Raw genomic sequence first — 12,222 nt, forward strand, 5'->3', positions numbered from 1 at the left:
AAATATACTTTCTATTTTATTCCGCCAGGTTCAATTGTATTCTTCATATTATAAAATAATGCCACGGAATTCTAAGCAAATCTTGTCTGTGCGGGATGTTCACCAATGCTGCAAGAGGGTCCACGAGTAAAAACATTTGGGAACCCCTGCTCTAAGGGTTAGAAATTAAATACTCACCAAGAGGAAGGCCTTGTCATCAACGTTTTCATCATCATTCATCTCCATTACAAAAGAGATATCGAAGAGGATATTTGTAACGTATACGCAGGGAGTCAGGAAGCAGGTGCAGAAGGTGAGTTTAATAATAAGAAAAATTAAGATAATCAAACTGGAGTAGTGTACTGAATGAAAACAAAACTAATACTGCCTGAAGACTGAGGCTACTGAGGGCTAAATAAAGGGAGACTGGGGCCTCCCGAGTGGCGCAGCGGTCTAAGGCACTGCATCGCAGTGCTAGTGGTGTCACTACAGACCTGGGCGCATGCATGCTAACATGGTCGCCCGTTCTATGGTGTTTCCTCCTACACAAACCAGGGGCTCAGCTTCCTAAAGGGCGGGCAGAGTGGGAGGTTCCTGGTGGAGAGCCAGATGCGATCACCAGGATGGAAAACCGGAACCTGACTGGGGTGGCGGTCCGCCTGCGCCTTCAGACTGCGGACGGTGCACTGGAGCCTCACATGGGCATCGTTCCAAACCTCCTCTGTGCACCTTAATATCCATCCTAGGACACACTGGAAGGGAGTCAGCCCAGTGGAGGAGTGACGCAGTGAATTCTGGTTGTACTACACCCAGGGAAGGAACCAGGCCACCTCCCCCTTCAGGTCCTGAAAGGGACTGCTAAGGAACCTCCCCGGCTCCTGGTTCATTCTCTCCACCTGCCCGTTGGACTGATGCCGGTACCCGGTAGTAAGGCTGACTGTGACCCCCAGCTTCTCTATGAAGGCTTTTCATACTCCTGATGTGAATTAAGGGCCACGGTCGGAGACAATGTTCTCCGGAAGGTCATAGTGCCTCAGCGACCTGGAGAGTGATAGGAAGACCAGAGAGAGAGATAAAACGCCATGATTTAGAGAATGTCCAAAACAACCATAATAGTAGTGAAACCATCAGAAGAGTGGAGATCAGTGACAAAGAATGGACAGATGAGACCAAGGCCACTGAGGCACGGAAAGGAGTTTCCCTGCTGGAGCATGCCAGGGAGATTTAGTTTGGGCTTTTTAGTTTGGGCACACGGAGCAGGAGTTGACATAGTGAGTGACGTCCTGCGCCAAGATGGGCCACCAGTAGTTTCTGGAGATAGATTGAACAGTGCAGGTGATACCTGGGTGTCCAGCGACGAGAGATGTGTGCGCCCAGGTCAACAGCCAATCCCGTCAGACAGTCTCCACTCCATTAATGCCAACTTCACCGCCAAGAGGTCCTGGTTGCCGATGTCGTAGTCCCTCTGCAGGGGACAGTTTTTCTGAGTAGTGTGATGGAAAATGTTATGTTGGTGCTTTTCTATTAATACATTTCTGTTACTGATTGCAGATACTGATAGTGAGGATCAATTTGGCAGTACACCCAGAACCTTGTTTAGAGAAAGGGATATCTCAGTTTAGAGAGCAGAAGCCTAGTGAGGTATTGGTCTGTCAAATGCATGACCCAGTATTGGTCATCACATGAATGAAGCAAACATTAATATTGAGTGATGAATAAGCTAAATCATGCAAATAGAACTTGTCAGTATATAAGGGAACTAATGGGACTGCCCCGTTAGAGCTCCTGATTGACATGTGGTGCATTGAGTTGGTTGGAACCTCTCTAGCGCACTGACAATAAACAATGATTCATACAAGATTGACTTCGAGGGTCCCTGTGTAAGAATTTCCACGATAGTAGTATGCACATGGATACAATTTCAGTGGGTTATGGGAATTTTTACCCACGTTCATTACACCTGTTCAGTCTGCATTTACAGGTGATTAGAACGCGTGTTATGGTCATTTTTACATGCGTTCATTACACCTGTTCAGTGAGTATTTACAGGTGATTTAGAACGTTTGTTATGGTCATTTTTACACGCGTTCATTACAACTGTCCAGTGTGCATTTACAGGTGATGTTAACGCTCTAACCCAGAGACTCTGTCTAGCGTCTCGCTCCAGAGACTGAGTGGGCTGACCCCTAGGCACGGGGGCCATTCCAGCCAGCAGGGATAGGGGGGAGGGGCCGGAGAGGGCTGTGGCTGACCTAGGAAGGGGGGCCCGACCCCCGGAGAGGGGTGCCTACCTCCGCCCATGGGCACCAGTACATCCAGCCAGCTCTCTGAGGTCGACCAAGTGAGAGGGGGTGTCCCCCAGAGAAGGGAGCCGACCCCTTCCCTCGGCAACCTGAGGGCGCTAATACATCCACCCAGCTCCCTTCCCCAGGGATATGGGGGTGCCACTAAATTCCCCCAGAGAGGACTGGGGCCGACCCAGGGACCCGGAGCCGACCCCCGACTGTAGCCACATCCAGCCTACTCCCTGCCCCAAGGAGAAGGGGGGAGAGGGCCCAGTGAGAGCCACCAGGGGGTGCCACTACATTCAGCCAGCTCCCTGCACAGGCTGGGGCAACCCAGGGGGTGCCACTTCATCCAGCCAGCTCCCTGTTCCAGCTATAGAGAGATAGTAATGGCGTATTTTTGTAGGCACTAACTTCGCCATGGGATAATGAATGGCATTGGGGTAATTCATGGCGTTTTTGTGAAAACAAACAACAGAAAATTACTTATTTGGTAAATACAGTCTTAAGAAATGTTATATGTTTTGTTCTTGTGACATTGTGATTTTTTAAAGCATTTTTGCACATAAAGGCTTCATAATTGATAAAGGTCATGTTAAGACTGATATTATCTCATAGAAGAAAACATAAAATCACTTAAGCCCTTTATTAGTCTTATTACGCCAATTATTTATTGATGCCCTGAAAAATCTATTCAGTTCCTCCACATTGAAATGAATGGCAGCCAACTTAGAATAGGCTGTTGTGACATTAAATCTAAGAAACTTTTCCAAAGGATCTCCTTGTTCTTAAAACCTGTTGAGGCTAGGGGGTGCTGTTGTCACTATTTCTGGAAATCGTGTAATTTTTAAACGGCTTCCTACTAAATTCTTGATCGTACAATATGCATATTATTATTATTATTGGATAGAAAACGGTCTCTAGTTTCTATAGCCGTTGAAATTTTGTCTCTGAGTGGAACAGAACTCATTCTACAGCAATTTCCCTGACATGGAGTCAGATTTCACACATTTTGGCCCCTGATCTGGAGTCAGTTTAAAGGCCACTGTGAACGCTATGAGGATACAGACACTGCTTACGTCTTCCCCTGGATGCCTTTACGTGATGACGCTTTGAATGGTGTCGATTGCGCAATCACAGCCACTATAAAACAAAAAAAAGTGTAGGTAGGAACTCTTTTCCAGATGCGCCGGACGCGCGGTGGACACCGACCTGCTCTTTTTCCAAGCATTAGTGTAGCCAGTGATATTTCTCCGGTCATGTTTGTACTCGTTATAGGAGTTAAAAACATCATAAGGTAGTTAATTTAAACCGTTTTATAGCAATTTATATCCGTTTAGTGCGATTTTGGGACATTTATTTCTGAGACACTGTGAATCTCTGGGCACGGTTCCAGTTCATGCCGAACGCAATGGGCATTTCCACATGGCAAGAGGACAGCTTTCGACCAAAAGACGATTAGACCCAAGAAAGGATTATTTGCCCAAGATTCTGATGGAAGAACAGCTCAAAGTAGGAACAATTTATTATGATAAATCGTGTTTCTGTCAAAAAATGTTAATCGCTTATGACGCCATTTTGTTAGACGTAGCTTCGCTTGGCGCAAACTGTATTGAAAAGTAAGGATAATTTAAAAAATGTAAATCAGCGATTGTATTAAGAATTAAATTGTCTATCAATCGCTGTCCACCCTATATTTTTTAGTCACGTTTATGAGTATTTATGTATACGACTAGATCACTGTCTAATATGGCGCACGACATTGTCTGACCAGCTGGGCAACTTTTGTCATTGTCTAACCATGATTTTGGTGGCTAAATATGCACATTTTCGAACAAACTGTATATGTATGTTGTAATATGATGTTACAGGAGTGTCATCTGAAGAATTCTGAGAAGGTTAGTGAAAAAATTAATATATTTTGGCGATGTTTACGTTATCGCTCTCTTTGGCTAGAATCAATGCTCTGGTAACGTTTGCATATATGGTATGCTAATATAACGATTTATTGTGTTTTCGCTGTAAGACACTTAGAAAATCTGAAAATATTGTCTGTATTCACAGGATCTGTGTCTTTCGATTAGTGTATGCTGTGTATTTTTACGAAATGTTTGATGATTAGTAATTAGGTAAACACGTTGCTCTATGTATTTATTCTAGTCCATTTGTGACGGTGGGTGCAATTGTAAACTATGATATCTACCTGAAATATGCACATTTTTCTAACAAAACCTATCCTATACCATAAATATGTTATCAGACTGTCATCTGATGAGGTTTTTTCTTGGTTAGTGGCTATCAATATCTTAGTTTAGCCGAATTGGTGATAGCTACTGGTGTTGGTGGACAAAGAAAAGATGGTGTCTTATGCTAATGTGTTTAGCTAATAGATTTACATATTTACATATTGTGTCTTCCCTGTAAAACATTTTAAAAATCGGACATGTTGGCTGGATTCACACGATCTGTGTCTTTCATTAGCTGTATTGGACTTGTTAATGTGTGAAAGTTAAATATTTAAAAAATATATTTTTTGGGAATTTCGTGCTCTGCCTTTTCAGTGGGATGTGGGAGGATTGCCGCTAGCGGTACCCCAGTCCTAGACAGGTTAAATATTGACTTTTATTTTACGAGGTAAGTTGACTGAGAACACATTCTCATTTACAGCAACGATCTGGGGAATAGTTACAGGGGGATGAATGAGCCAATTGTAAACTGGGGATGATTAAGTGACCGTGTGAGTGCCAGATTTAGAATTTAGCCAGGACACCAGGTTAACACCACTACTCTTTCGATAAGTGCCATGAGATCTTTAGTGACCACAGAGAGTCAGGACACCCGTTTAACATCCCATGAGAAAGATGGTACCCTACACAGGGCAATTTCCCCAATCACTGCCCTGGGGCATTGGGATATTTTTTTAGACCAGAGGAAATGGTGCCTCCTACTGGCCCTCCAACACCACTTCCATCAGCATCTGGTCTCCCAACTAGGGACTGTTGCCATGAAGGCTGGTCATGGCTCACATCAACACCATTATCTCAGAAACCCTAGACCCACTCCAATTTGCATACCGACCCAACAGATCTACAGATGATGCAATCTCTATTGCACTCCACACTGCCCTTTCACACCTAGACAAAAGGAACACCTATTGTGAGAATGCTATTCATAGACTACAGCTCAGCATTCAACACCATAGTGCCCTCAAAGTTCATCACTAAGCTAAGGAACCTGGGACTAAACACCTCCCTCTGCAACTGGATGCTGGACTTCCTGACGGACCCCCTCAGGTGGTAAGGGTAGGTAACAACACATCCGCCACACTGATCCTCAACATGGGAGGAACACCTCAGAGATGTGTGCTCAGTCCCCTCCTGTACTCCCTGTTCACTCATGACTACACTGCCAGGCATGACTCCAACATCATCAAGTTTGCCGATGACACAACAGTGGTAGGCCTGATCACCAACGACGACGAGACAGCGTATAGGGAGGAGGTCAGAGACCTGGCCGTGTGGTGCCAGGACAACAAACTCTCCCTCAACGTGCTCAAGACTAAGGAGATTGTGAACTACAGGAAAAGAAGGACCGAGCACTTCCCCATTCTCATCGACAGGGCTGTAGTGGAGCAGGTTGAGAGCTTCAAGTTCCTTGGTGTCCATATCGCCAACATACTAACATGGTTCAAGCACACCAAGACAGTCGTGAAGATTGCACGACAAAACCTATTCCCCCTCAGGAGACTGAAATATTTGCCATGGGTCCTCAGATCCTCAAAAGGTTCTACAGCTGCACCATCGAGAGCATCCTGACTGGTTGCAACTGGTATGGCAACTGCTCGGCCTCTGACCTCAAGGCACTACAGAGGGTAGTGCATGCCGGCCAGTAAGGTGTCAGAGGAAGGCCCTAAAAATTGTCAAAGACTCCAGCCACCCTAGTCATAGACTGTTCTCTCTGCCACCGCACGGCAGCGATACCGGAGCGCCAAGTCTAGGTCCAAGAGGCTTCTACCCCCAAGCCATAAGACTACTGAACATCTAATCAGACTATTTGCATTGCCCCCACCCCCCTCTTTTGATGTGCTAAACTGTGTACACAACCAATACACTTTTATTTGATTTCATCACTATTTGAAGTGTATTTTAATTTAGATCTGACATAAAACATATTTTTTAATTCAGCCAGCTTGCATACATCATTCACAAATGTAAAACAAAATCATAGCAATTTATAATTTCCCAATCCAAATAGTGTTGAACATATTAATATTGTTAGGTTCTTATTTTTCAGAGTAAATAACCCACGGACACTAGAGAAGCTTTAACCAAGTTTATTCTTCCCAAGGGTTCCGTACAGCTGAAATCAGACAGCAAAACATTTCAGACATCACAATTTATATACATCCCACTTAAGACACTCCTCTTTCTCTCCAATCCTTACATTTTATGGCTCTACAGGAAGCTAATAAAGGGGGTAACAGGATTCCAAACATTTATTACTCTCTTAAGAGAATCTGTCTTCACCTCCTGACCTCAACCCCTCTTTCATCTAATACACAGATGTCCATCTGTCTTCCCTATATCAACCCATCGCTCTCCTCTCCTCCATCAAACACATTCCAAAGCCTTCTGTCTTTCTTCAGAGAACCATTAACTTCTAACATAACACCCAGTCTCTTTCATATCCTATCATTAATTTAAAATCTCAATGTTCAAAGTTTAGCCAATTCCAACAATATCAAGAACACTAATGGCTAAGCAAAGGAAGCCAGGAAAGGTAGAGGAGCTAGAATAGAAAAGGAGGAAAGGAAAGAGAGATGGCAAAGGAAAGAAAGGGAGCTAGGATATGAGGAAAGTAAATTATGGAAGGAAACTGGGAAAGGAGAAAAGGAAAGGCAACAAGGGAAGGAAGCTAGGAAAATGAGAAGTAGAGGTAAGGGAGTTAAGAACAAAACGGAACTGAACAGCATTTGTGTACTGAATACACCCCTGATTGGAACCCTCTATTTCCTGGGGCACTTTCAGTAGGCAAACATTGTGGAACGTTGCATATAGAATTGTCATGAATAAAGCTGTCATGATTTGTGATTCTATAGTCAACGAGGCATGCTTGTTCCATTCAATACATTTCTATCTAAAGGTTCCACAACATTGTGCCCTGCTGAATACAGCCCTGGCCCCATGCACCCCGGTCTCTGATGCTACAACTGAACACTTTGGGTGGAGAATCAGGATGTGCATCCAGACAGCAAAGGATGTGCTCCCAGATGGCAAATGTACAGAGAGACGGGGGCAGGACAAAGTAGCATAAAAGACAAAACATCTGAAAAGCAAACAAAAAGTGTCAGGATAAGATAAGGAAAATGGATTTCAAGACAAATCTATTCATAATGACAGAATATTGCTGATTCTTATACAGAACATGACCGTGACTGGATACCGCATTATCACTCTAAAAATGTTGGTTTGTGTGAGGCTGCTTCCGAACTTCAGACAAACCCCAGGTCAGGACATACTGTATGATGAGTATTCGTGCGTCTCTCTGTAAAAAAGCAACACAGAAAACACAAGGTTTAGAATAATTCCTGTTTTTCAATAGTAGTAGTGTATGTTTATTATGTAATGTAAAATAGTAAGAGAAATCATTCTTCAAACTACATTCATACTTGAATGTCCCTGCAGATTATTCTAAACACTGTACCGTGGCCCGTATTCATCTTCATCTTATAATACTAAATGGCATGCTAGTGGGAAGACAAAAGCCATATTGAACAACAGTGTGTGTGGCAGCACTGGACAGGCCTGAGGCTGCAGGGGAAACTCACTGCTGGACTATGCTGACCACTGTCTCCTATCCCATTTACCAGAATTTTGCTATTGTCAAGGACATTCACACCTTTCTGGTAATGTGGGACCTCTAGTAAAAAACAACAACAATGTAGCACTATGGTGTACTGCAAACCATGACCCATTCTGTTTCTTACACACTGTCAAATGTAAGTGTGTTATGGAATGAGTAAAATGGTTGTTGTTCATACAAGGACATGTATATAGCTAGACATGACCGCCTTAATGACCAGATAGACATTGAGGTGAGAAATGTAGCCTCACCAACAGCCTCACCAATGTAGCCTTTCCACACCTCCATAAGCGGAAGCTGGATTGATGATGATGATGATGATGATGGGTTTCCTCTGTATGAAATACAACATATATTGTTATTGGGGGGATACCATAACCTTGTATCACGCTCGGACAGCCTTGGATATAAGTGCAAGTTGATGGCACTGATATTTTACCGTCTCGGCCACATACATAGGCTTACGGTATGTTTTTATCCAAGACCTTTGAAATGATTTAATCATTGTTAATGTCATTTGTGGATTCAAATACAGTACCTGTATGTAATGTAATCTGAAATTAAATGTTTGCATACACGTGTGGCTTAAGTGAGGGATCAACATCGTGGCCACTTTTGTTGGGTTGTACTATAATTGCAGAAATCTCATAATGAAGCAGTGTGTGTTCCCTCCGATACAGTATGTCAGAGGTTTGCAACCCTGGTCCTGGAGTGCTGCATGTTTTTGATTAACCGACCTGGAAGACCAGGTGTGTTGAATTAAGGCAATAAATGAACTGATCAATTAGCTCAGTAGCTCAGGGTTTGGGGTAGAAAAATAGGAATAGGGGAAAGAGAAACAAGGGTTAGGGGAAAGAGAAACAAGGGTTAGGGGAAAGACCCTGGGTCTCGACCCCGCCCTGTGCAACTGGGTCCTGGACTTTCTGACGGGCCGCGCCCAGGTGGTGAAGGTAGGAAACAACATCTCCACCCCGCTGATCCTCAACACTGGGGCCCCACAAGGGTGTGTTCTCAGCCCTCTCCTGTACACCCATAACTGCGTGGCAATGCACGCTTCCAACTCAATCAAGTTTGCAGACGACACTACAGTGGTAGTCCTGATTAACAACAACGACGAGACAGCCTACAGGGAGGAGGTGAGGGCCCTCGGAGTGTGGTGTCAGGAAAATAACCTCTCACTCAACGTCAACAAAACAAAGGACATGATCGTGGACTAAAGGAAACAGCAGAGGGAGCACCCCCCCATCCACATCGACGGGACAGTAGTGTAGAAGGTGGAAAGTTCCTCGGCATACACATCATGGACAAACTGAAATGGTCCACCCACACAGACAGCATGGTGAAGAAGGCGCAGTAGCTCCTCTTCAACCTCAGGAGGCTGAAGAAATTTGTCTTGTCATCTAAAACACTCACAAACTTTTACAGATGCACAATCGAGAGCATCCTGTCGGGCTGTATCACCGCCTGGTACGGCAATTGCACCACCCTCAACCGCAAGGCTCTCCAGAGGGTAGTGCAGTCTGCACAACGCATTACCAGGAGAAAATGACCTGCCCTCCAGGACACCTACAGCACCCGATGTCACAGGAAGGCCAAAAAGATCATCAAGGACAACAACCACCCGAGCCACTGCCTGTTCACCCTGCTATCATCCAGAAAGCGAGGTCAGTACATGTGCATCAAAGCTGGGACCGAGAGACTGAAAAACAGCTTCTATCTCAAGGCCATCAGACTGTTGAACAGCCATCACTAACATAGAGAGACTGCTGCCAACATCGACTCAAATCTCTGGCCACAGCCAAACAGACTTAATAAAAGTGTCACTTTAAATCATGTTTACATAGAGGTATCACTAGTCACTTTAAATAACGGCACTTTTAATAATGTTTACATATCCTACATTACTCATCTCATGCATATACTGTATTCTGCACCATCTACTGCATCTGCCTATGCCATCGCTAATCCATATATTTATATGTATATATTCTTATTCATCCCTTTACATTTGTGTGTATAAGGTAGTTGTTGTGAAATTGTGAGATTACTTGTTAGATTTTACTGCATAGTCGGAACTAGAAGCACAAGCATTTCGCTTTACTCGCATTATCTGCTACATGTGACCAATCAAATTTAATTTGACTGGTGAGCAGAGGAAAGTAGGCCAAACCTGTGATTCAAAGAGATGTGGCAAAATAATGAATGGCAAGCTGTGATGCCTTGAGGAAGCTGCTGTCTTCCTTTTACACTTAACAAAGTCTATGTGTTTATGCATATACATGAAAGGCTTGTATTCATATAATTACCTGGTACATGTCTGTCCACCAAAATCCCACACCTGGAACTTCAGGTGTACAAATGCTTAACTAGGGGGCAGAATTTTTATGTTTGGAAAAATAACGTTCCCATTGTAAGCTGCCTATTTCTCAGGTCCAGATGCTAGAATATGCATATAATTGACAGAGTAGGATAGAAAACACTCTAAAGTTTCCAAAACTGTCAAAATATTGTCTGTGAGTATAACAGAACTGATTTTGCAGGCGAAAATGTGAGGAAATCCAACCCGGAAGTGACTCTTATTTAGAAAAATCCCTGTTCCATTGCCTGTCTTTCCTCCATTTAAAGGGATATCAACCAGATTTATTTTCCTGTGGCTTCCTCAGGGTGTGAACAGTCTTTAGACATAGTTTCAAGCTTTTATTTTGAAAAATGAGCGAGATTTATCAAAACGCGTCAGTGGATACACGGATGTCCCTCCATTAGTTGATGCGCTCGACACTGGTTGCTCGACATTTTCTTTCTCTCCAGTAATGAATAGTTTACAGTCTGGTTGAAATATTATCGTTTATTGATAAAAACAACCTGAGGATTGATTATTTAAAACGTTTGACATGTTTCTACGAACTTTACGGATACTCTTTGGAATTTTCGTCAAGCCTTGATGACCTGTCTAAGGCTGTGGAATACTGAACATAACGCGTCAAACAAATGGAGATTTTTTTATATAAAAATAATCTTTATTGAACAAAAGGAACATTTATTGTGTAACTGGGAGTCTCGTGAGTGCAAACATCTGAAGATCATCAAAGGTAAGCGATTAATTTTATTGCTTTTCTGGCTTTCGTGACCAATCTACACTGCTACTAGGTGTTCTTAATGTTTTGTTTAGTGATCGATAAACTCACACAAACGCTTGGATTGCTTTCGCTGTAAAGCATATTTTCAAAATCTGACACGACGGGTGGATTAACAACAAGCTAAGCTGTGTTTTGCTATATTGCAGTTGTGATTTCATGAATATAAATATCTTTAGCAATTTTTTATTTTATTTGGCGCTCTGCAATTTATCGGTTGTTGATGAAAATGATCCCGCTAAAGGGATCCGTGTGTCAAGAAGTTAACTTGTGCTCACAATGTGTGAAATAAAGAAGACAGGCGCTAAAATTCACCTATTCGTATGGAACGCCGATAGGCTCTAAAAGCAAGTGGTCAAAACGCGATCTTTTTAATGGTACACGTGTAAAGTAAGCAGGTGCAGGCGCTAAATGAACGTGTTAACGCCTACACGCGTCAAATAAGCGAGTGCAGATGTGCTTGCAGGCGGTCCAACGTGCTAAAAGATTAACACCTACAGCTGCTAAATATACACATGCTAACTTAATGCATTCTTTAATATGCTAATTTTACCAGCCAATTTCCCTAGCTCCTCCTTTCAACCAGATTTCACAGTTTGAAGGAACTTCCTTTTCCACTGAAAGCAGAGAAAGCACTGAAACTTCCTTCACAAGGTAATGGTTTTGTCTTTGAAAATTGTTGTAACTGAATCATAAAGTTTATCAGCTAGTTTACAGTGGAAGGATCTGTTTCTCATCACTGGCTATAAAATTCAGCTAACATGAATCTAGCACCAGCATCAGCAGTGCTGAGCATAAGCTAAGTCAGATACTGGCTAGCTAATTTAGCTAACGTCAGTAGCCTTGAACCGCGGCCATATTATATCATACAGTTAGCCTCAAACTCTGCCCGGTCATACTGCTAGCCTCAGTGAATGGCGCCATCTAGTGTTTTATTAAAAGCCCTGCTGAAAAAACATGTC

At 43.2% G+C, this 12,222-nt stretch overlaps 1 protein-coding gene across 1 annotated transcript in view; it reads right to left on the minus strand.

Moving 5' to 3' along the window:
* Positions 1–6,581: 6,581 nt before the first annotated feature.
* Positions 6,582–12,222, minus strand: part of LOC129855721 (protein cramped-like) — a 109,932-nt gene continuing 104,291 nt past the window's right edge. Inside the window, exon 20 of the mRNA XM_055923676.1 lies at positions 6,582–7,808. Within this exon, the coding sequence (XP_055779651.1) occupies positions 7,719–7,808 (90 nt within the window). The 3' untranslated portion in view covers positions 6,582–7,718. The remainder of the gene's footprint in view (positions 7,809–12,222) is intronic.

This window comes from Salvelinus fontinalis, chromosome 5, assembly GCF_029448725.1.
Source record: "Salvelinus fontinalis isolate EN_2023a chromosome 5, ASM2944872v1, whole genome shotgun sequence".
Classification (NCBI taxonomy): Eukaryota; Metazoa; Chordata; class Actinopteri; order Salmoniformes; family Salmonidae; genus Salvelinus; species Salvelinus fontinalis.